Below are 27280 nucleotides of genomic sequence, written 5' to 3' on the forward strand. Positions count from 1 at the left end.
TCTTTATTTCTACAATTTTTGAAATTGGTGCTTTATTTGACTCACCGAAGAGGTTAAAAACTGATAGCAGAAAGCAGACGACAACCTGAATCAACTGTTTGGCTGTTTATTACAAAACTTTTATTTTGGTGGTTTATCGGACGCATATAAGCGAATCGACACAGATGGCAATGGAATTGACCATGTGAACGGACATCGAGAAACAGATTACCACTTCACCATGGCTTTGCCTTCTTTATCATCCGAAGGACTTGTTTTAAAGTTAATGGAGGCTGGGCTAGAGTTATCTGACGAAGAGAAGAGGAAATTCAGAGGTGAGTCAAATGGAACATTTTATAGGCTAACGTTATTTTACAGAAGCCCTACATGACTTTAGGAAGTGCAACTTTAACGTAACAGTTTTGTGTGTCGTAGGTTTGCAGTAATGTTAAATTATTTTAATACTTTAGTTCATGATGTGCCACACGAGTGTAAGGTTAAAGGCATTCTTTTCTGTTTTCTAAAGGCCATTTCAAAGGTATAAATAGCCTAACTTGCGCAGACATATTGAGAAAGTTTGAGTTGCTTGTTATTTGACATTTCATAGAAACATAACTCGTGTATTCCATGTCAGACAAAGTATTTTGCACACAGTGTATTAAAATTTTTATTTTTGCGCCTCGAGGTGTTGTGTTCGTGAAAGGTGCAAGATTTTCGGTGCATCTTTCGCGAGGCCTCGCCGCCGCCAGTGAAACGGCTCGCGTTTTCTCCCTTTGGTAATAATGTAACGTGATACCTTGTGTGCAGTATACAGTATGTGCGGGTAAAGTCAGTATCTTGCCTTCACTACACCTTTAAACAAACATTGCATTGTAATCTGCTCAGCGCACTCTGTTTACAAGAATATCATTATCTGCTCATGCACTATAAACAATCGCCCTGTCCGAAACTTGCATAACGTTGTTTCTTTGTCTTTTAGATTTTGAGGTGGATGGGGAAACTGTCAGCGCTGGTCTTACGGATCACATGATCGTGCAGCTTTTTGAAAAGTCTTTTTAAAAGCAAGTAAAATTTATCAAACGTGTCCAGCAACTGAAAGAGAACCAAAGTGTAAATCTGCCTGAAAGTCTGGCTGCATCCACAGATGTAAGGCAAGTACTACAGCAGTTATTCACTTGCACACAATTATTGTATTATAATTAACTGTACCTCAATTTAATCAATTGTGCAGACCTCCCTGCTTAATGTATTTGTAGTTTGTTGGGTTTCAGTGTAAAATTGCTTGAAATGATTGCAGTGTTTTTGAGTAATGTTTAAACATTTTGTTTGAGCAAATAGAAACAGTAACGTGATACAGATCAATAATGTGACAATAGTTTAGTATAATCATGACACAGATTTTTAAATAAGCATGTTTCTAGTATGGATTGGAATGTTTTCTGCTAGAGAGTTAACAAAGGGTCCTGAGTGGTTGCTGAGGTGTTGCTAGGGTGCTCTTGATGGTTAAGGCTTTGCTAGGGTGTTCTGAGTGGTTGCTAGGGTGTTCTGAGTGGTTGCTAAGGTGTTCTGAGTGGTTGCTAAGAAGTTTTTAAGGTTTTGCTATTGTGTTTTGACTGGTTGTTAAAGCATTACTAGGCGATTACTAAGATGTTCTGAGTGGTTTCGAAAGTGTTGCTAGGCGGTTACTAGGGTGTTCCAAGTAGTTAAGATGTTGCTAGGTGGTTGCTAGTTTATTCTGGGTTGTTGCTAGGGTGTTCTGAGTAGTTTCTAAGGCATTGCTAGGGTGTTTTATGTGGTTGCTGAGATGTTGCTAGTGTTCTGAGTGGCTACTAAGTTTGGTTTGTTACTCAGAGCATCTTAGCGACGCCTAGCAATGCTTTAACAACCAGTCAAAGCACCATAGCTACACCTTAGCAACCACTAAGAACCCCCTATTAACTGCCTAGCAGGAAACATGCTAATCCATACTAGAAACATGCTAATTTAAAAATCTTTGTCATGATTATACTGGCCTATTTTGTCACACTATTAATATGTATCATGTTTACAAAGTAAACATTTTAAAATGTTTCACCTCAATTCAGCGTCATCTCTTTGTCTAAATGGCAAAAAGGGCCCCATCATTTCCTACTGATTACACTACCAAAATTCCCAAAGACTGTACAAGTAAAATTGGATGCAAGTAAAATACAGTGTCTGTGTATAAAAACAAAAGTTGCTAAAATGTTTATTTTTGATTTCTATACAATGGCCCCTGATTGTTATTTACTTAAAAACATTTAAAAGCAACATGTTGTACCATTTCACTGTATACATTAGTTACACTAAACATTTTTTAAATAATTGTGAAAAAGAACAGAATTTACTTTTGTTTTTTATTATTTGTCTACTCTGCATTTCAGTTAATTCAAGAAATGGGACGAATGCATGCTGTAACTGATTAAAGCCGGTGTTTCCAGGATTTCTTCAACAAAATAGTTTCCAGTGTGTTGAAGATGGCTGAGGAGAAATCTCGTATAGAATCTCTTTACATGGACGCAAGAAATTAAGCTGTTGCAGAGTCTTTGTGGTATGCATATGTTTCTGTTTAGACACATTTTTGAACATTTTGATAATCCAAATTAAATTCAGTTTTTATTGGTTCTTTGTTTAAAAAAAAAAATCCTAAATTTGCACAGTTGATCTAAAAATCTTTTAATCTGACAAGGCATCTCCAAAAAAAGATGTGTATATTGCCATATAGTATATTTGCTGTATTGTATTTTCTGTGCAATTTCTCGTAGGTTTAATTATTTTTACTTTTGTTTATTTTTAAAATAGCATATTTGGAACTATACAGAAACCATGACACTTATGAACCATTACTCCTCTAATATCTTTTCAATGTGTTCTTAGATATGGATTTTCATGCTACTCTGTTGTCACTTCCAGTGATTCTTTGGGAGAAAGTGGACCATTCTCCGCATTGGACAGGTATTCCGTCCATAGAATTTTTAGTAACAATGTATTGATGTTGATTTAAGTCTTTTGTGTGGTTGCAACATGTCATTGGGAACTTGATTTTAATAAATGCCTAACTTCTAATACTTATTTTACATTTTGTCCAGGAAGCACCAGCAACACCCTACTCCACTGTGCAGATTTTGGGAGCATCTGGCTGGAAACAAGTCTTTAGTAATAAGAAAATCTTCAGAAATGTGAAAATTGAGGGATCTGAGGGATCTGCCGAGCAGTTGAAGTGGAGGATGGCATTCTTTCTGCTTTTTGTCCATATCCATATTTTTGTCCCACCTTGCATATCCCTTGCACCACAGGAACACTTTGCTCTTTCACCAAAGGCATGTGTTAAAGATATCTGCACCAGATGATAAGCCATTGCCAACTGCTGTTGTCAGGTTTATTGATCTAGTATCATAGACTGTGAAGATGCCACGACCCTATGCATGTCCGAAGTGTTCACACCAAAATTTTACTATTGTAAAATTAATCAAACGTATAGGACCGATTCATACTCATGAGCATAACTTTTCCATCTCTTGTGAACTTGATGACTGTCAACATTTATTTTTCAAGTATGAGTCTTTTCGGCATCATGTATACAGAAAGCACAGAACTCACATTTGGCTAAATAAAAACAATGTCACTGAAGAGGATGAAATTTACGTTAGTGACAGCGAAGCCAACATCGATTATAGTGACAATGAAGTGAACTTTGACACTGCAGAGGATGCTCCTGAAGATGCTATACTGGAAATAAATGATCTTTTGACTAATTTCAAGGGGAATCTAGTTTCTTTTTGTTTTGAAATGCAGAGAAAAAATGTATTCCCACAGTCTGTTCAGCAAGAACTCTTGAAAGATGTCAAGTTTCTTTTAATTTCTTTAAAGAGAACTATGATTCCTTGCTTTGCCACCATCTAAAGCAAAATGAATTTAATAGCAAAGAAATTCTTGATTTGTTTGGGGCATTTACATTCAGTTGACTTTTTTTTTGCTGAGGCCTGTAAAGTTATTGATTCTGAGCATTTGTCCAGCATTTGCCACAGTATTTTAATAGTAATTTTGTTATTTTATATTCATTTTTTTTTTATAATTTTATATTCATGTTACATATGACAAGGATGGTGCCAGGAGAGGAACTGGACTACCAAGCACTTGACCTTTATATGGTTGATGATCTTTTGTAAATTGGAACCAGATATATTTGGTCACAGTCCTACAAACCATTTGTATTGTGCATATATCATTACAATGCTTTATCAGAATTTTATTTTCACTTTAATTTATATAAACCTAAGTGATTACAAGGGTATGCTATGAAAAGTGTCAAGTTTTATATTGTACAAAAATACATTTATTGCATATGCTGTAACATTTTTGTGAAATGTATTGTTAAACGTTTTACAGCAAATTGATTTTATTAGTTTAAACATTTTTATCTAATCTATAAATGGAATAATGTAATGTCATAAGTGGAAAATGTTTTTATCATTTAAAAATGTAATTTGATATTTTACATTAATAAATTGATGCCTTTCAGGTTCAGCAGAGATGGCTTTTAATAATTCTTTAAGGAACACATTTGACACAGTTAAGGTACAAAGTGCTTTGTCACTGTGGCGGTACCTTTAAGGATCAGATTTGTACTGTTGATGAAGGTACAATATTGTACCAGCAGGTTCCAAAAGCCAAAGGTACATTTTGGTTGTCCAAGGTACAAATAATGTCCTTAAAGGTACAAACTGCAATGGTACAAATTTGTTTCTTTATTTTAAGGTACAATTCTGTTCCATGAAAAGGTACTGCCCCAGTGACAAGGGTTTGTACCTTTTTGGGTACAACTTTGTACCTTTTTTTCTGAGAGTGTAGTAGATCAGCAGTTTATGAAATACTCAGATACTCAGTCAGTTAATTCACCTTTTTTCCCCATTCTGCTGCTTGGTTTGAACTGCAGCAAATTTTCTTGACCATGTCTACATGCCTAAATGCATTGAATTGCTGCCATGTGATGACTGATTCGAAATTTGTACCTAATAAAGTGGCCGGTGAGTGTACATGAAAAGATTTAAATCAAATATAAATGAGTCGAAAATAATTTTTGAAGCCAAAATCATAAGATGCCTCCGAGTCCTCACCTCATTCTGAACTTTAATCTAGAACTATAATAATTTTATATTTGGTAAAGTTGTTGCATAATACAAAGGTCCCATCTGGGGTGTTGTGCTATGAGCAGATACACCACTCATTGTTTAGCACAACTCCCTTCAACATTTGTGTCTCGTGCTTTCTGGATGACTGAGCCCAGTGGGGGAGCAGGAGCCAGAGGATCTGCTCTCTCTCTCTCGCTCTGCTGTTGATGTTCCTACATCCACAACATAAACAAGTGTGCGTGTGTGCATAAGAGAGAGATTATTATGTAGATCCAGGATTCCCAACTGGGAAGAAATGATCCCTGGAGGTTAAATAAGCAGGTTTCTTAGAAGATTTTGACAATCCAAACTACAAATTCCCTTTTTACAGATCTCTGTACACTTAATAATCAGCCTATTAATTAACTTATTTGTTTGTTTTTTATTATTAAAAATGTTATTATTATATAATTATATAATATTATATTATATATGTTAAGATTATATATTACTTTGCATTTTTCAGACTTGTGCAAAACAGACCTCTTAAGAATTTTGTCAGTATTTTTATTAGGTATTTTGTCAGTATTATTTCTTGGGATGGTTTTCACTCAGACTTAAATGTTCCCTGTAATAAAACAACAAAAACCCCAGGCACCATTTGACACCTCTTTCTTGAACTTTTCTTCCCCTCTGGTATTAATAAATACTCAGGTATGACTTGTACAAGTTTTTGTTCACTATCTTTGATCAGTTTTGATTAAATCATTACAATAAATCTTTAAGCCACTGGTTAACTATACAACCATTCATTGCTTTCATAGGGTATTTAAAGAGAAGGACGAAACGTCTCAGGGTGACAAGTCTTTATCCAGACCGGTCGGTAGTGAAGAGCTCTCAAGCTCAACAATATGTATAATTTGGATTTCCATTTATTTGATTTTCCAATATAGATTTATCTTTGAGTAATTGAATCAGAATCGGTTTTATTGCTAAGTGTGTTTTACACACACACGGAATTTGTTTTAGCTGTTGAATTTATGCTGTGCATTTATTTCTGAATTGGCTTTTATTGTTTGATTCTGTTATTGGTGTGATACACTTGTATCTGAAAAATAAATGTTAACCTTTTTGATTAATTCTGCAGTCTTCCGAATTTAATGTTTCCATTAGATTAAGTAGAGTCTGTGCTACCATTATGTTGAGACATTTTTTTTAATCAATTTTCATAGCACATTTGACTGTACGGAGCAGTGTGGCACAGCAGCATGAAGACCTTTTGATAATTTAAATCACTGATATTAGCAAGTTGTATGGAAATTACTAAATTAACTAATTTTTTTGGATGAGTGAGCAGGAGGCAACCATATTTAATGGGGATTAGTTAACCCTGCATCCTCTGATTAAGTGGCATTTGGTCACTACTCAACATACAATTAAGAACATCGGACCCAAGAAAATAGCAAAATCTAAACTGTATCACAACTAATAATGTCATCAGCTAAAAACATAAACGGTAAAATGACAAATTGGAGTCAGATTGAATTCGGAGTTGAAAACAAGTATAAATAAATTTGAATAAATAAAACAATTCTGTTCAGAAGCGCTAAAAAGGTTTACACGCATGTAACCTTCGACCATTCATCGGATTCCATCATTGGGCTGATAGAATGGACTGGAATCCTACATTATTATTATTAGTAGTAATAGTAGTAGTATAATCAATTATGATTTCTCAAGCACTGAGGCATATTAACTGTTTAACAAAAAAGATTTGTTCATATATAATGACCAGACTTCATACAAAATGCTATTCATATTTTTTTCTTATACATTTTCTCATTTATGTAGTAGTAAAAAGGATAACGCTTCTTAAAAATATTTGACTCTCTTGAATTTTGAAACAAGCTACATCCAGTTTTCATATTTATATTATGGAAATTAATTAATTCACAAATTACTGCATAAGACAACAGTCAACTTTATCAAATGAATTGAGTGTAGTTAACTCAAAATTTACTGAAAGGTAATTCTACTCATTTGAAAAGAGTTTTGAACTAAGTGTTGAAGGTAATGAGTTAATTAAATACCTCATTACTTCAACTAAAATGGAGTAAGTTCACAGTACTCATATAGATTAGTTTCCTAACTCAAATGGTTTGTAGCATTCGGTTTCCTCAAACGATTTGAGTTGCCTTAACTTATTGGGTTTTACAGTACTCAGTTGGTTTGAGTTCTCTTCAATTATTGAGTTTTTCTGTGCTTAAATTGTTTTGTTTACTCAAATAGATTAAGTTCACAGCACTCATTAGGATTAGTTTTAGAACTTAAATGGTTTGTTGCAATCGGTTTCCTCAAATGGTTTGAGTTACCTTAACTTTTTGGGTTTCACAGTGTACATTTTGGAAGCAAATACAAAATAAGTCACACCTGACTTTAAGTCACACAAATAATGTGGTCAAACTGCACTGTTGATTAAAAAAAAAATCAGAAATTAATGCACTGGTGTACAACATTCAAACATTTTTGATAAAAAAAATAATATAAAAGGCCAGCGGTTGCCATAAATAAAGCCATAAACATTTACAAATAAATATTTTAGCTCCCTCCACTTCATCAAGAATCCTTTTAACTGCATAAACCCTATTCTTCAATGCAGAAGTGCGTTCATTTTTGTGATTTTTTTTTAAGAACTTCCGATTCAGTTGACCATGGGAGAAATTACTAGGAATAATAAACAGCAGAAAACAGTCAAACTACTTGCTCTACAAACAAGTGTTTACATGATTATACAGACAAAGTCGAACAAATACAATAAGAAAATGTCAGTTTGCAACAAGCTGTTTTTAATGTCTAAAAATGAATGGAAGTGAATGAGACCCGAAGTCTGGAGCCAAAAAGATTCAAATGGCTGCACCCGCTCATACAGAAAGAGTAAGGTGAATTGACAAGACATAGAATAAAAAACACAATCATGAAAAAAAACAAATAATAGCAGCATTCACTATTATAAACAACAAGTCTAAACAAATTTATTTAAAGCTAAACTGAAAGGGTGTGTGTGAAATAGAAACATTCAAATGTTTCTCAGTACGAATTCAAATGTGTGCTTTCTGATGGATGTGCTTGTTTGACTTTTAATTGTATTATATAAGCAGCTTTGCCGTATATTACACATTAACTCACATATGATCAAAAAACGTGGCATATTCCAGAAAATACAGTGCACAAGTTATGTTGAAAAACCTTATATAATAGAAGCATGGAGGTTTATAAAGTGCAGGTAAGGATGGTGAATGGAGAACGTGCGAGTTTCACTAACGTGAGTGTGTATAAGCATGTGCGCTCATTTGAGAAAATCAACACATCTGCTGCACGCTATAAATGGAAGTTTTCAGAGGTTGAGCACAAAACGCAATGACAGCACAAAATTAACTATTTAATAACTACGGTGCAGAGAACACAAAGGGTGTGTCCACAGAAAGCACTGAAAAAAGCCAGCACTCCTCTAAAAATGGTCAGATGTGAACACTTCTACTACTGTCTGAGTTATTAAAAAACAGTGAGTGCTCAGAACTGTGAGTGTAAAACACACGCTCAATGCCTTGCTAGGCTGCTGGAATTTTTTTTTATTTTAAAAATGTGCCGCTTCCACTGACACAAACAGGATGAAAAAAAAAACGGACATCTCAGGGGAAAAAAACACTTCAGAAATGCCTTTCAGAAATGCCTTTAATGAAAATATAATGGGCAAGATTGCTTTCCCTAAAATGGAATGTCATACAACAAATGTATGATGTGCAGAAAACTCAAAAAAAAAAAAATTTTTACGTAAAATAATGCAAAATGGTTAAACCTGAACATTTAATAAAAATGGGAACATTTCATTCTGCTAATTATTGTTTAACTTGAACCACTAACAGAATTGACCATAACAGTTAACACTTTCCACCATTCTGTGCTTTAGCTCAAAATGCTAAGCTCAAACCACATGGCATGTCTTAAACAGAATTTTATGTATTTTCATAATTTTATTGTATTTAAAAAGCGAATGAGGAATTAATATCACAATATCAGGGTTGACAAATAATTATTCTACTATTGGTGCATGCTAAACATATTATAGATACGTAAATTAATGGGAATAAAATACAAGCCCCAATGTCTTCCAAAGTGTCCCGCCAGGAGCAAGTCACATGCTTTTTTATTACAGTGTTGTAAAGTGTTGTAAAGATTGTCATTCCTTTTTATAATACATACAATACAAAACTAAAATGACAAATAATACAAAAGATAGAAGTCTCCTGCAAATGTTTATTTAACTCAGTATAGTCAATGCACAAGCTGTATGAAAATTAGACTTTATATCATGATAATTGAAACTGAACAAGACTAATGTGATGGAGACCATCAAAAATAGGTATAGTTAATACACAGTTAACTACTGAAAAGAGATATTTTCATTTATTTAAAGTGTTTATTTTTACTCTTATTTACGAATTTATTTTTAACCTAACTTGATATAGTTGTAGGATTATTCATTCATTCATTTTCCTTCGGCTTACTTAATTTCAGAGGTCGCCACAGCGGAATGAACCGTCAACTACTCCAGCATGTTTTACACAGCGGATACTTTTCCAGTCACAACCCAGTACTGGGAAACACCCATACACACTCATTCACACACACACACACACACACACACACACACACACACACACACACCGGAAACCCACGCAAACACTGGGAGAACATGCAAACTCCACACTGAAATGCCAATTTTTTTAAATATTTGAAAAATGTTCTCTTTTTCAGAGGATATATAATTTGTTTTTAATTGAAAAATTAATTAGTTCATTTTTCATTTGAGAAGATAGTGGGAAAATAAGAAATCTAAGACTGTAAGTCTAAGTCTGTAATTTATTTTATTCTGTATATACTACTATGCATAATCTTGTTAAATACGGATAAAAAATAAATACATAAAAATAAAATAAAAAACAGGTATAGTGGGTATAAATAGGTATAAATAGGTGAAGTTAATATTTTTATATTATAATATTAAGTTAAAGTTAGTAATTATATATTATTGTAATGAGTCAGAGTATAACGGATCCAAGTGCAGCTTATTAAGAAAAACGTCAGGCAGGTAAAGGTTAAAACAGGGGCAGACATGAGCATTTAGATAATCCAAAAGTGTAGTCAGAGTACAGGTGAATGGTCAGGCAGGGGGTAAGACAACATAAAACAATAAACAAAGTAAAGGTCAAAAAACATGGCAGACAAGACAAGGAAACGCTCTGTAATGCTCACTTACAGTTAAAAAAAGACTCAGCAAAGAGTGTTTGTGAATAAGGTGTCTTTATAGTCCTAGTAATCAGTCCATCATGAGTTTTCAGTATCATCATGTTTGTATATAATGTGTGTATAATCAAGGGAAATCAGGAACTGGTGTGTGAGTGCAAAGACCTCTGGGAGATGTATTTTATATAATGGCAGATGTGTAGTTCTCCAGCCATCTGCAAATGTTAGATCGTGACAATTATAAGATAAGATAAAATGTCTCTAAATAGACATACAAAGATAACTTTTTTTAGAAAAAAACTTGATATAAATGTGTTTCATTTAAGTTTTTTTTATAATATAAGGTTTATCTTAGAAACACAAAATGTACGCACAACTCTAAAACCACCCATATAATACAAATACATTACTATATTAAGCGGTCATAAGATTTCTTACAATAAACTGAATCTAGAATTGATCCAAATTGACAAAAAGCTTATCTATTTAGTTGATCTATTAACTATATACCTGAAGGTCAGGTTAATGCCATGCTTTGACATGCTAGAACTGTATACTCCATTAATCAAGCTTTGTGCTGAACTCTGACATAATCCCAAATTCTCCATGTTTATAGTGAGTTTATTTCAGTATGTTTTCTACACAGGGAGCATGTGTGTTGATACTCACTGGAATGAGGGCGGTCTGGAGTCCCCGATGCCTCCTGTCCTCTCCAGCGGTGGAGGATGTTCAGTATGACTGTCAGTGCACACCGACATCCCATCTGTGTGAGAGCTCTCGGCCAGTACAAGCTAAAAACAGACACATAAATGCAAAGAAAAAAATTACAGAAAATTGCTGCAATTCCCAAACAGGCCTTAAAACCAGGGTAGAAATAAACACATTACTTATTGATTTTGATGTTCTCGAAAAATAAAAACAGTACAAACGTCATAAGTGGATCTCAAGCAATAGAATAAAACTTTTAAAAGCCAGTTCATGACCCCTTTAAAGTTTGATGCTAATTGGTATTTACTGGCAGCAGTGTTGGGGAAAGTTACTTTTGAAAGTAGTGCATTACAATATTGAGTTACTCCCCCCAAAAAGTAACTAATTGCATTACTTAGTTACTTTTTAATGGGAAATAATGCATTATATTACTTTTGAGTTACTTTTTGAGAACTTGCAGGTGTTTTTTCACCTTTTTTATAGAGAATATCTGCATTTAACAGCCACCTATTTAACATACACCTTCATTTTCCTTTAAAAAATGTAGGCGAATATTATATTTTCAGAACTTTCTGAGGCCAGAGATTGTGACATTACAATAGAAGACAAAATGTCCCTAAGTAGACATACAAAGATATATATTTTTTATAAATAACTTGAAATAATTGTGTTTCATTAAAGTTTTATACATATATATATATATATATATATATATATATATATATATATATATATATATATATATATATATATATATATATATATATATATATATATATATATATATATAAAATAAGGTTTATCTTAGAAACAAAAAAAATTAAGCGCAGCTCTAAAACCATGCATATAATACAAATACATTACAATATTAAGAGATCATATGATTTTTTACATTGAACTGAATCTAGAATTGATCCAAATTGAAAATAATAGCATGTTGAGCTATTAACTACATACATGCTGTTTACATGCAGTATATACAGGTTAATGAAAGCATGTAAAGTAATGTATTTGCTTTGAATGTTTTGTGTTATTAGTTAAGTATTAGTTCACTGGCCATTGAGATAAAGATTGCAATAAAGCCTAAGAGTCTTAACATGAAAAAATTTATATTAAGGCAAAACTTTTAAAACGTTTAATTTATAAATGAACAGTAAAACGCTAAAAAACATCTCCAAATCAAAATAAATCTTTGAGCTTTATACATTGAGTAAATTGCTTCACATGGTCTTAACAAATGTGTAAAATGTTTCCCAAAAGAGAAAAAATCTTATGCCATTACAAAAATGTAGTCGCTTCTACAGTAACTTTTAGACAGTGGCTGCATCTCCTCAACAATAAAAGCAAAAATAATAATAATAATTAAATAATAATTTAATTAATTGTTTTACCTGGAGAAAGTGAACTGATGTCAATCATTTGTTTTTTAGCTGGAGGTGGTGTGGGTGTAGTGTTATGCATCCAGTTTGTTTTTTGCTTTTTCCGATGTCGTGTTTCTTGCAGTTGTCAAGAGTTTAACTACCACATAAACTACACTTAATGACACTCCACTTCTTTTCTTCGATGGGTTCAAAATAACAAGAATTCGTTACAAAAATCTAAGTCTCTGTTTTTGACTGACTGTAGCGATGACGAGCGATTGGCGAATGAATCGTTTGTTTTAACCTGATCTTCTAAGTGAACCGCTTTAACCAATTCATTAAACTGAACGAAGATGTCGTGAAATGGTTTGCGTCTTCAGTAAGTACTAATATACTGGATACCCCTTTGATTCGAAATAAACCAATATACCAAGTTATTCGGTTACTAGAACGGTACACTTACTAATCTGCTGTGAAAAAAAGAGACCTGATGATGATGATGATGAGTGTGAGCTGACTGTTCCCTCACAGCACGCTCTCTTATTGAGTGTGTGATTCAACCTGACTCAAAGTTAATTTTTATACTGCAATATATTTTGGTATTCGGTAATAACTCTCGTTACATTTTATTAAAAGTAACTCACATAATATTACTTATTTTTAAAAGTAATGCGTTACTTGTTACTTTGGAAAAGTTAAATTATTATGTAACTTATAACTCATTACTCCAACACTGTCTAGCAGGGGCTGTTCTTCTTTTGTTATTAGAGAAAGTACATTGCATTATTATTAATATTATTATTTTATATAACTGTTGCTTAACGTTTTATATGGTTTATATTTAAAAAAAATAAAAATTTTGTCTTGATGCCAGCATTCATCAAGATATCTTCATTTTTGGGTGAATGGGATGAATAGGATGTTTGAACTGTTCTACTAAAACTCATGAAGAAAAAACACTACAACAAACAAAGGCCTCAAAGGGACCAAATAAAAACTGCATCCAGCAGAATGCAATTTCCTAAATTATGCATTACACTTTAGAGTCGTTCAGACTTCAAAGTGCCCTTCAGACTTAATTAGTGTAATGAATTGGTGAACTGAAGCTGCCGATGTCCAGTATATGATTTAGCGCATGTGCTGCCTCTTTCTTATGACATATGAATGCATGACTGCCTGCCTTTTCCACTCTGATTCAGATGTTATATAAGCCAGAAGTTAATTCGCGGCTCACCCATGACACCACTCTCCCATTGAAACAAGGCAGTTTGGCGTTGTCGTCCGAGACTTCTTCTTTGACAACCCTGTAGAGACACAAAAGATAAAAAAAATGTTTTATTAAAGAGCTGTTTTAAATTGTGCATGGGGCATATTCCACTGGTGTTTCCAACATCTACCGCCATGTGCTCACAAATGAGATCACAGAGACTAGATAACATCTTCATGTAACGTGTGATGTGTAGCTGTGAGACTGTTGCTATACGTGTTGTTTAGAGACCGACTTATCCCAAAAACTGTCATAATGAATCTGAACAGAGGGCATATGGTGAGGATCTCACATGACAGCTTGAAATAGAAGTGTCAAGTCAATTATGCCAACCTTATGCAGGCATATTTTTTAATTTGTTAATTTAGCAGTAATCCAGCTCAACAAAAATAAAGACACTTCATGATATCATGAAATTATTAGTGTTAGACTAAATTTCATGATTCTTTAGTTAACCACAGGCCATCCAAGATGACTATGACTTTCAATCTTCAACTAAAGAGAACAAGATTTTGGTATAATGATTCCAATAGTAATGATTAAAGTAAATGATCTAAATGTATTTATATGTATTTGTATACTCTGGGTAAGGCATTAGACTAAAAAATGTTCGTCCAAGTAAAGTTTCCCATAATTCTGATAAGCCCAAACTGTCTATCAACAAATGTAGATTTGTACATCTGCGCACCCCTGTTCACACAGACAGATCCGCCGTTTTGACAGCAGTAAAAACAAATACTGAATCAATATTGGAGTTACATTTGCATGCTGGGGGAAGGATGACACCATGGCTGAAGGGTTTCTTTTAGACAGGTAAAGTTATGTTTTAAAACTATTTAGTAAAGCAAAGCTTATGTCGATTGTGCTGTTTTACGAATGGGTTATATGCACAGAAGTGTTGTTCAGCCATTGAAATTTTCCAGTAAAAGATTGATGTGACTATTTTCAGTTTCATAAGGGACTTTTTACAGCATCGATAATGTAGATTTTTATTTAGTTTAATAACAAAGCATTAGCAAATAGCACTATTCCGCTTAGCCTGCTTTACTGAGGTAAAGTTGGTTTTATATTCACATTGGTTCATTTTTGAACAATGACAACCTGTGACGTAGAGCTGCTCGATTATGGGAAAAATCATAATCACGATTATTTTGGTCATAATTGTAATCACGATTATTCAAAACGATTATCAGTTGAAGACAAAATTATTCACACTCACAGTATTTCCTATAATATTTTTTCTTCTGGAGAAAGGCTTATTTGTTTTATTTCGGCTAGAATAAAAGCAGGTTTAAATATTTTGAAACCTGATTTAAGGTCAATATTATTAGCCCCCTAAAGCAATATATATTTTTGATTGTCTGCAGAAGAAACTACTGTTATACAATGACTTGCCTAATTACACTAATTAAGCCTTTGAATGTCACTTTAAGCTGAATACTAGTATATTGAAAAATATCTAGTAAAATATAATGTACAAAGATAAAAGAAATCCGTTATTAGAAATGAGTTATTAAATCTGTTCAAACTGTGCTTTAAGCATCTTCACTGTAAGAAAAAAAACTTTAGCTACAAAAGTCCTTCAGTCAAGAGCAGTGAGGGATTTTCTCCATTTGTTGTTTGATTAATAATAAAAACAGGTGGCAGCAGGAATATTGCGCGCTGTCACTTTAAGAATAGTGCGGCTCTGATATGGTTTCACTTTCACATGTCTTTTGATTCTCAACTTATTTGTTCATTACACAAATGAGGGTTAATATGAATATTTACTAAACACCACGCTCTGACACAAATTTGCATGTACTTGACCATTAAAGCACTCACATTAAGATGGCTTTAGATGTGTGTGCTCAGCTCATCTCCGAGGCTAAGCACGGCACGCACACACACAACAGCTTGCGCTCATTCGCGCTTTTAAAAATATGAATGATTCGAACGTACATCAATGACTGATGCGCATCCTGTGCTGCAAAAGTTACATTACAGTACAAGCTTTTAGTCATTTTCTTGTGGAACTAAGCTTTGCAGAGCAACAAATGTGTACAACTGGAATATGATGGGGCAGTATATGATGCAATAATCGTTTATCTCGATTAATGGTTTTTCATAATCGAAATCGAAACCGGATTTTGATTAATTGCACAACCCTACTGTGACGTGCTCTTTGTATTGTTTACCATGCTACTTTGAATATTCGTTCTGAACAAGCATGTAAGTATAGTTTAGTAATAAGTGTAATTCCTGCACCCAGCAGGCCAAACACTAAACATGCAGTAGTTGCTTTAGGACAAAGCGCGATCCTTGAAATTGATGAAATTTTGAACATTATGACAAGTTTTGCTTGCTACACAACTAAATGCGTGCTAGATATACTTGAAATACAGTTTTTCGTTCAGAATTGTAGTATTATAAAGTACTATAAAGTATTTATAACTGGAGAGTGACATGATCTAGTGGGTTGTCTATTATCATCTTTAAGGTGCGCGTTCATAATTTCAGGAGATGTGGCTTTGGAAGGCAAGGGAGGGACTGTGTTTTCAAAGCTAATCTCCTTGGATAGCATTTTGGCAAATCACCTACTGCACCTTTATTTTGTAATATTAGCATATTGTTGTAGATGCTTGTGTTCTTTCCTCAGCTACAAAAACACTTTACATCAAAACATTCTTCTCCTTTTGAGTTTAATGGGCTTAAAATGGCTACTGGTTTATTCCATGTCAAATAAAACTAACTTTACCTGACAAAACCAAACATCCTCGGCTTGTTATTTTTCCTGAAAAAAGTTTCCCCTCCAAAGTTTGCATGCCTGTTACTCAAGAAGTGTTGGAACTGCTAAAAAATACATCATCTTGAGACTAAAAATTGTTTCCTACATAAAACATTTTCCAAAGTTTGCACTTTATTTAATTCAAGAATGATTAATCATCCTTTTATATGGGAATGAACAAACATTTATAGTATTCTATTTTTTAATGGTTAAATCCCTGGAAATTGGGGATTTCAATGGAGCACCATGTATAAACTGATAAACATTCAAAAGTCAAAAACTAATTTTGGTCATTTTGTTTGCAGCTAACACTTATATTTAAAGAGCAGTGTTTACAGAATGAATAAAATTTAAAAAAGAACAGAAGAACAAACCCACTCAGAGATAAAATCCATTTATTATGCTAAATGTAACGCTATATTGAATGTAAAAATTAAAAAGAAAGAACAAAACGAACAACTACTTTACACAGAAGCAATATCGATTTTAGTGCCGTAGTCCTTTAGCAGAAGCAAATCGTCAACGTTATTTTTATAGCACTTAATAATTGCTTCAAAGCAGTTTCACAATAAAAAATAACAGAATCATTGATGTAAATCAAAAAAAGCTGTGACTACAGAAATTCATATAATCCACAACAATTTGTCAACATATAATAGTGCTGTCAAATAGGGCTGCACGATTAATTTAAAAAAAGATCATGATCTAGATTCAACACTAAACATGATCATTCTTAATTCAACTTTTCTACGATTTAGCCAATTATATTTTCAAAGTCAGGAGACAAGCGTAAAGGCAGTCGCACAAGTCTTCATATTGTTTTATATATGTTGCACAGCAACAAGGACACCTCCAAATAGTGTGAAAAGTGTCACATACTGTATTTATAAAGTATAATTCACCCAAAAATGTCATTTCTGTCTTAATGGGACAGGAAATATGATTTTCATATTTTTATTTTTCAAAGTAATGGCAGTCATGACATGAGCACACTCTGCAGTGAAAGTGAAACCAAGAGCGCACGTCATTTAAATGATCATATCGCATTTTAGAGTTATGATTATGACAAGCATTTGATGGACTTTTTCTTTCATAGCAAACACAAAGTGTTGTGCATGAAAATAAATGTTTAACAGTGTCAGTATAACTACTCTGGCCTATATAATGTTGAATATAATGCAAGCGGGAATCTGATAAAGACAAATGTCTCCTTTTACCAGTGAAAAAAATGGTCTAATAATGTTGTCAATGACAAATGACAGGACATATTTAAGTCTGTTGAAGTCTATACAAAATAAAGCATTTTAACCAACAGTATACCTACACATAGGTCTAATATTATTATTGTCGTTCTACCATATGTTTGAGAATAACAATAATAATAGCCTACTCATATTAATCTTTATTTTACATCTACAGAATTGTAAGAAAATCATGCTTAAGCAAAAAAAAATCGTGATTCTCATTTTAACCAGAATCGTGCAGCTCTACTCTCAAAGAGATGTTATTATTTTAACTATTATTACAATACAATCACAATACAATTAAATTACAATGTAATTATTACAATACAAGTAAAACAACAACATGACTACTTATGACTTCTACGAATAATAATGCATTTTATTTATTCTGCGTTTTTCTTACACCCAAAGCGCTAAAACTAAGATGTTTCTATCCATTAGCAATCGTAATGACAGATCTCAATCACTACAGGTACAATTTACAGTTTACATTTTAACCAACTACACAGTCCCTTTGGAATAACTGACAAACTTCTCATCCAAAAAACAATCCATCGTGCAAAAAAACAGAGAAACCACATTTGATAACCTCAACCCTCATATGATAGTGCTTTAGCAGGTTTTCAAGTCTCCCTTTACCTCACCTTTGGAAACTACAGAGAAATTGCAGAGTTTCTACCTGTTTAATAAAGTCTCTTGCTATTGTATGTTACTTCAGCAGATTTTCAGGTCACTTCTTGAAACAGAGAAACTGCAGTCTTTCGTCACACAATCTTGCTGTCCACTTGCCATTTGCTACATTGAGGGCACCACAGCGTTGAGTGACTGGACACTGTAGTTTTCCACCAGTCACCCAGTTCTCATACCTTACATTATCTCCATTAACCCAAATCCATTTGCCCATCAGAAAGTTCAGCCCAATCCACACATAACCACTTTGAGCATTTTTGATTCTGATCTCAGCTATCTGCTGCTCCTCAATTAATGCCACACTGGCAAAGTCCACATATCTGTCTCTACAGAGTTTCAAGGCCTCCGTCCATGATTTAGGTTCAGACAGCAGGATCATAGAGCGCACTGTTGCCATACAAAAGAAAGGAAGAGCAATATTACAGCTCTCATCAAACATCTCTCCATTCTTTATAGCTCCACAAGCTTGTGTGTTTGGTGTTATGTTTTTGCTCTTGTAATCCCTATTATCAGGTTGCATGATGTTCCAATACTGGATCTTTGATTTGCTACTGTACCAAACCCAAGGGTTATTATACAACCCAATCCAAAGGTAAGTATCGTTTACAGAAGATATTTTCTGGATGTATGTCATAAACGCAATCAAAGCTTCTTCGGTTTTCACCATGATTAAGTCCATTTTTAACAACTTGCAATGAGCCTGAGCCTCGCTCCACATTTTCTTGCCATTCACCAGAACGAATTCATACCCTTTGGAAACATTTCTTGTGCAAACATATGGGTGTTCCTCAAAGCAAACGCGGTCATGCCAGAATCCACTCATGTCTATCACTGCACAAAACAAGTTGTTGGACCACTGAGAGTATGTGACAGGCTTGTTGTTTCCAAACCATCTCCAGGTCTCTTTCAAAGAAGAATCCATTTTAACTGTAGTGAGACCAATCCAGAACAAACCAGAATCTAGCAAAGCACTGATATTGGTGTTGTCTGCATCATGAAGTACAGTCGCAAGTCCAGCATAATAAGTGTCACACTGCTGTTTCGCCTCCAGCCAAGTTTTACTTTCTCTGACTACGACCCAACCTCCATAAGCCATCTTACAGACAAAGAACAGTTTAGCATCGCATGATGTAATATACCAATACCCGGCATTGTTCATTGCAGCACATTCTCCATACCAGTTGAAATAAGTGGAATTCGTCTCATCCACCCATTTCCAATCTGAATTAAAACGGCTAAGTCCCACCCAAGAGAGCTGGTTTCCAAAACCGCTGAAATTCTTCACTTCAGTTTTGTCCCAGATGTCAAAAGGTAGTTTGGAGTGATTTAGGCAATACGTCATTGCATCATTCCATGATAAATTCTTCCCCACAAGGGTGATTAGCTTAACTGATCGAACAGTTGATACATGAAGCACCAGAAGAAAGAAACCCAAGAGCCCAAACATCTTGATCATGATAACACAGAGAACAACTGCTTCAAAAACCTGTCATCTTAAACTAGTCTTAGGGCTCATTTGCATGTAGTCATTGTGAATATTTGAATAGTACATTTTGAGCTACTGTGTAAAGATAATAAGGTTATTCAAATTCCTTCCTAAAGGTATAGTGAAATAAGGGGACCAATCAAGAATGTTTCATAAATGTTGCAGTTCTCCAACCATATATGGTTTAAAATCTGCTTGATATAGTGTTATAAAGGAATAAAGTATCGGAATTTGAGTTACAACCACTTAAATTACACTTTAAGTATCAATTAACAGTTGTATTTTAAATGTATACCAAATAATTAAATATTGCATAGAAGGAATACACCATCTTTGAGTCTTTACCAATTTAAACATGTATATCTAACCCGGCCAAAAAATCTGCATGCTTGTGTTTGTTCAAGTGTGCATGTATTGAAATGAAAAGGCTGAGTTGAGATGTTGGTGTCTCTTCAGCTAATCTGTACTTTGCAATGGAAATCTTCTCATCTCACAAGTGAGAAACCCTTATGATGATTGATACAGATTTGTGACATAATACATAGGGAAAGAGAGGAATTTATTTGATAAAGCAAATTAACTTAATGTCACAAATGTCTTATATGTTGCAGTTTATAAAAATATATTCTGTTAGGGTTATTAGACCCTTGTTCTTGCTACTGTGTTCTCGTGGTGTTAGTGATTTATTGCTATTACTGGACTTAAAGGGCTTTTTGCACTGTGCACCACCCCAGGTTACTATCATTCTAAACTCTGCTGAGTAGTTTGTAATGTTTGTAATTCATAATTGTAGTTTAGAAGTGAAATAAGCACTGCTTTTTACCTACTGCAGGGTATGGCTGTGCCATATGTAGTGGCAATTGTGATGCACAGATATGGATGTTGAGCATGTTATTACATACAATCGCATGACGCATTGCTCCTGTTTTCTTTTTTTAAATGTCTGTTTCAAGTTTTATTTTATTCAACTAAGACCCAATGTCCTGAAAATTTCTTAAACAAAGAGTAGTTTAGCATTACATGATGTAATATACCAAAATCCACTAGTAATCATTAACACTTTAACTTGCACTATAAGAAAAATAAAGGCAAATTTCTTTGGCTAAATTGAGTTCCTGACACCACTAAGCAAATTTTGAATTTGTTTGTTTTAATGATAACTAGGCCCACACGAAATCTGTGTGCGCAGAATTCTGCAGATTTTTAGCCCGCCATGGAGTCTATTTATTTACTTGTGTAAATGTGTATAAATTTATATTAATTCAGTTTTTAAGTTAATCTAAGTAATATTATTGAAAAATATAAATTTTTTTATTTGATTTATTTACAATACAGTTTCTAAAGTCATATTTTCTGTCTTTTAGTGGATATATCATATGAGAGACTAGCTTTGTTTACTAAATAAGTGGATCTAATTTGCATTGTAAACATTAAATAACAGTTAAAAATGTATTATTTTTATTTCAGTTATTAAGTTTAGTTAAGATACTCCCAAAATCATTCCGCATAAATCCGCAGATTTTTTACAAAATTCTCTGCAGAAATAGCAAAAAATGTACGCAGATTCTGTCTGGCCCTAATGATAACCTATGGACAGAAGGTCAACTAGGCAGTTACAATGCCTGTTAAAGACTAAATGCACATTTCTCAAATGTAACGATGTAATGTAGCCCAATATAAAAGAGTCAAAATACAATATAGAGCCTGATGGAGCAAATGTTTACAAGTGTCAAGTCCCGTAAAGAAGCTCCAGATGGAAATTTTGTTTTGCGTTTACCTTATGATTAAAGTTGTTGCACGTCCGCCGGTTCCCACCTCTGAATGAGTGAGTTTTAACTACTTGTACATTATAATAGCATTCAGAAAAAAACAGCCGCGAAGAAACTCGATACAGAGGATCATAACATAACCTACTGCCAGCTAGCATTGCGAAAGTATTATTGCAAAGCAACACAAACAGCATGCAGAAGTAAAAATACACGGCTACGCATGCACCGTGGGTCACAGCAATCGCTCAATGCAGAGGTATAAATCAGCCTTAAGGCATTAAGTGACTCATTAAAGGTGATGATTACGAGAAGTGCTGCTAATACAATGGTTCTGACATTTTTAGAAAAATATAATGTAGTGTACGGAGGGAACAGGAAATAAGAAGCAAACAAAAAAACTTGATGACTTGTTGTTTGAATGTTGCAGTGATTCGGCAGTCATATGGGATTGGTAAGTTTGTTTCACCAGCAAGGAACTGTAAATGTAAAGGTGCTGGAAAGTGACTAGAGCCTCTCTGTAATGGCACCTAATAGCAAAGCTTCTGGAGAGGGTGTAGTAGTCCACTAGAAGAAAGTGGACTTGGTAAGTGCAAAGCCTGTGGCTGTTCTGTAAGCAAGCAACAATGATTTGAACTTGATACAAGCTTTAACTGGTCACCAGTGTAGGGAGATAAAGAGAGGTGAGACAGGGACTCTCTTGGGCTCATTGAAGATCAGATGTGCTGTAGCATGTTGGATCAATTGTAGTGGTTAAAGGATAAATAATGAAAGTGAAGCCAAGAAATCCCAAATGTTTGGGAAAAAAGTTGTGGAGTATGCTGTGTGAACCGAATATTATATAGTGTAAGCCTGCATGATCATTCTGTGTATGCGGTCGGGTCCTTGAAAGGCAGCTTGTCATCAAAGATCCACCCCAAGATTCCTGACTGAATTAGAAGACATAATTGTTGATGACCTCAGCTGGATGGTGAAATTATGATGTACAGCTGTTCTGTACAGGAAGTCCTAAAGAAATAAGAATTTTTGTAGGGTCTTGTAGGTCTGTGCCTCTCTCCAGTATGTTGTTTCAATACTATAGTCTGTACATTTAAACATGTAACTTTTCATGCATCGCCCAAACATAAAAATGATCTCTTGATTTACTCTACATCAACGCAATCTAGGTGTATATGACTTTCTTCTTTCAGACAAATCCAACCTGAAATCATTTCAATTTGTATTGGGCCAGCTCTACAATTGTAATATGCAAATTGTGTGTCATAATGGGTTTATATCACAGTACAGATAAACATTTTAGCATTATTTTTATATTTTATGTAAACAAGGAATGCTTATCATGGACAAAAATGTGTTAAACATTATAAATATTCTCTCACACACATTCCTTTAGCTCAGTCTCTAATTTATCAGGGGTAGCCACAGCAGAATAAATAGCCCTTCTAGCCGCAACCCTGGTCTGAGAGTACACTAACTTATGACCCCCCAGTGCTGGGAAACTATGGCCACTCACTCAATATCCTTCTGCTCAGACCCTGATTTATCAGGGGTCAGCACAGCGGAATGAACTGCCAATTTCTCTGACATACTGTGTGATTCATGCTGTGGATGTCGTGCCAGCCAGAACCCAGCACTGAGTATCAGTAATGCATGGTATCACCAACTAATGAACTAACTTAAGGTTTTTCCAGGGTCAAAACTGGTCTTCAGTGTTGAGCCCAATATTAACAATGCTTTTTAAATAGATACAGATTGTAATTTTTGCTTATCCTATTTATTCATGAAAAAACAATCACTTTCAGGGCAGATAGTAAAAGAAAATGATTACAACTTTAGTTTACAAATATATATAGTAACATAAATTAATGTTAATTTTTTTTTAATTATTGTTAACATAGACAATATATTTTGGGTGCATTTAAATAAAACGTGTGTATGTGTCGTCACAAGACAGTACATTGGTATTTAATGAACCAAGCATTTCTTCAACTTAGTGAAATTTGACACCTTATTGATAATTATTGCTACTACTGATATCGGTTGTGGTCACAATATTTGTAATGCATTTTTAAATTTGTGTTATTGGTGTATTTAAGTTTCTATGTACACAGGTAAGCTGCACACTATACACTATGCATTTATGCGCTACGTACTTGTGCACATTCAACAGCATATGATATATGAATGAAGTGTCGTCCCAAACATTTTTTTACTAACTGGAAAACCGTTTCCCAGATGACGTTTGGCAGTCGCCAAATCAGTAAAATAAATGACCAAACAATTAAATAATGCCTGCCATGAGTATAACCGCATTCACCATCGGGAGGCGTTTTTGTCACTCTCGTAGGAGAAATTTTCCTTCACAGTTAAAAAAATAATAATCAAATGTCAGCGCAACATAAGCAAAACTGCGGCCATTGAGTGCATAAAGTGTCCAACATTCCACACTTCTTTTTAACGGTAAAATAAGTGCATCATCCAGGTATTTAAAGTGTTTTTTTTTCTGGAATAAAAAGAATATTTTAGTGTGAATGCACTTGCACTATGGCAAAGAATAGTGCATTAGTATGCGATTTGGGACGCACCTGTGATAGGCACCATCAACAAGTAAATGCAGAGCCAGTAACAAGTGCGGCACTCTTAGCAAGAAGACCAGACAGGTTTTGAGAATCACCACTTTATCAAAAGAGAGTTAACGCAACAATATCACGAGTTTAAGATAGGCCACTGAAAAATATCTACCTAAAGCAACCATCCTGATTCACAAATATAGCTGCAAGCAATAATTTCAATATGTAAAAATGGGTCAAGCAAAGCAAACATTGCAGGGAGCATCAGAAGAGCAAAATGAATAGAATCTGCTTCTGCTTATTTTTTTAATATGATTTAAAATAATTTAATAATGCATTTCATATCAAAAACATTGCAATTAGGGCTGCACGATTAATCGAAAAAAGATCGTGATCCAGATTCAACCCCACACACGATTTTAATGAAGCTTACGATTCAGCCAATTATATTTTCAAGGTCAGGAGAGAAACGCAAAGGCAGTCGCACAAGTCTTCACATTGTTTTAAATAAGTTGCTCAGCAACATGGACACCTCCAAATGATGTTAAAAGTGTCACATACAGTATTTTAGAGGTATAATTCACCCAAAAACGTTTTAGTGAACAGAACCTGCATAGGCTGTGAATAACAGGTAATAAAGTTGTAAATAACCTTCAGTTTGTTGCACAGAGCGATCGTTTGGGAGCCGGGAAGTATGATTTTGATGTATGATGTATAGTGGCGGCTGCCATGACATGAGCGTACTCGGCAGTGAAAGTGAAACCAAAAGCAAGCAAAATAATTTAAATGATCATATCGCATTTTAGAGTTATGATTACGACAAGCATATGTTTTTTTTTTTCTTTCATAGCGAACACAAAGTGTTGTGCATGAAAATAAACGTTTACAGGGTCAGTATAACTACTCTAGCCTACATAACATTGAATGGATATAGTGCAAAAGGGAATCTGATAATGACAAATGTCTCATTTTACCAGTGAAAAAAAGTATTGTCTAATTATGTTGTCAATGACAGATGAAAAGCAATTTCTCAAACATAATAAATCAATATCAGACTCATGAATAAATGTATTCTGATGTAATTTTTTTAGTGTGAATTAACAACCAGGACATATTTAAGTCTGCTGAAGTCTACTCTTCCAAGTCTATCCAAAATTTAGTATTTTAACTGACAGTAGACCTACACATAGATCTAATATTATTTTTTTACCATATGTTTGTAAAATAACAATAATAATAGCGTACTCATACTAACCTTTATTGTAACATTTACAAAATTGTGAGAAAATTGTGATCAAGATTTTAAGCAAAAAAAAACACGATTTTCATTTTAGCCAGAATGGTGCACCCCTAATTGCAATGTCAACATTGTGTCTCTGATGACTGTATATCGTCATTCAGGGTAATGTTTTAAGTAAACAATTAAACAGGACATATTTTAATGTACAGTACATAAAACACAACAACTTTTAATGCTAAAATCTACATATTTATTTATTCATTACGCATTTCAATTTGAAAACCACTTTTTGTCTCTGACTATACAGACAAAAAAAATTAAGTATTGAAAAAAAGGATTTTCAAAATATTAAAGTATTACACTTTTTTTTTACAGTACAAAATTCTTCACTTATTGCTTATCAAATTCTATTGCCATTATACATTAGCAGCTACAGATCAATTAATTTTAAAAAGACTGATCCTAGAGTAACACATACTACAGCTTAAAACAGTATATTTTATTCAAGCATTTACTAATTTTACAAAGTTTCTACCTATTTAATAAACTCTCCTGCTGTTACTTCAGCAGATTTTCAGGTCACTTCTGGAAACAGAGAAACTGCAGTCTTTCATCACACGATCTTGCCTCCCACTTGCCATTTGCTACATTGAGGGCACCACAGCGTTGAGCGACTGGACACTGTAGTTTTCCACCAATCACCCAGTTCTCATACCTTACATTATCTCCATTCACCCAAATCCAACTACCCATCAGAAAGTTCAGCCCAATCCACACATAACCATTCTGGACACTTTCGATCTTGTTCTCAGCTGTCTGCTGCTCCATATTTGAAGTCAGACTGGCAAAGTCCACATATCTGTCTCTACACAGTTTCAAGGCCTCCGTCCATGATTTAGGTTCAGACACCAGGATCATAGAGCGCACTGTGGCCACGCAAAAAAAAGGAAGAGCATTATTACAGCTCTCATCAAACATCTCGCCATCCTTTAAAGCTCCACAAGCTTGTGTGTTTGGTGCTATGTTTCTGTTATTGGAATCCATATTGTCAGGTTGCATGATGTTCCAATATTGAATCTTCAATGGGCTACTGTTCCAATACCAAGGGTTATTATACAACCCAATCCAAAGGTAAAGACTGTCCACAGAAGAGCTGTATATGTTCTGGACATACGTCACCAACGCAATCAAGTCTTCTTCAGTTCTCACCATTACTAAGTCCATGTTCAACAACTTGCAGTGAGCCTGAGCTCCGTTCCACATGTTAACTTCATTTACTAGAGTGAATTGAGAAACTCCACCAACATTTTTAAAGCAGATAAATGGGTGTTCCTCAAAGCAAACGCGGTCATACCAGAATCCATTCCAGTCCATCACTGTGCAAAACAAGTTGCTGAACCATTGAGAGTATGTAACAGGGTTGTTGCTACCAAACCACCTCCAGGTCTCTTTCAAAGGAGAATCCACGTGAACTGTAGCCAGACCAATCCAGAACAAACCAACATCGAGCAAAGCAGCGATAAGTTTGTTGTCTGCAACATTAAGTATAACTGCAAGACCAGGAATTCCACACTGTATTTGTGCCTCCTGCCAAGTTTGACTTTGCCTGATTACAGCCCAACCTCCAGTAAGCAACTTACAGACAAAGAACAGTTTAGCATTGCATGTCACAGCAAACCAAAACCCAGCCGAGTTCATTGCCGAACATTGTCCATGCCAGTTGAAATAGGTGGGTTTGGTATTATCCACAAATGTCCAATCCACATAAA

At 34.3% G+C, this 27280-nt stretch overlaps 1 protein-coding gene across 4 annotated transcripts in view; it reads right to left on the bottom strand.

The window, feature by feature from the left end:
- dvl1b (dishevelled segment polarity protein 1b) overlaps window positions 1–27280 on the bottom strand; it is a 79176-nt gene that overhangs the window by 39157 nt on the left and 12739 nt on the right. For all 4 annotated transcript variants that reach the window (XM_056468452.1, XM_056468450.1, XM_056468451.1 and 1 more), the window contains exons 2-3: window positions 13716–13785; window positions 11082–11203 (exon numbers count right to left, since the gene is read on the bottom strand). In XM_056468452.1, coding sequence (XP_056324427.1) covers window positions 11082–11203; window positions 13716–13785 — 192 coding nt within the window. The remainder of the gene's footprint in view (window positions 1–11081; window positions 11204–13715; window positions 13786–27280) is intronic.

Source organism: Danio aesculapii, chromosome 11 (genome assembly GCF_903798145.1).
Source record: "Danio aesculapii chromosome 11, fDanAes4.1, whole genome shotgun sequence".
Taxonomy (NCBI): domain Eukaryota; kingdom Metazoa; phylum Chordata; class Actinopteri; order Cypriniformes; family Danionidae; genus Danio; species Danio aesculapii.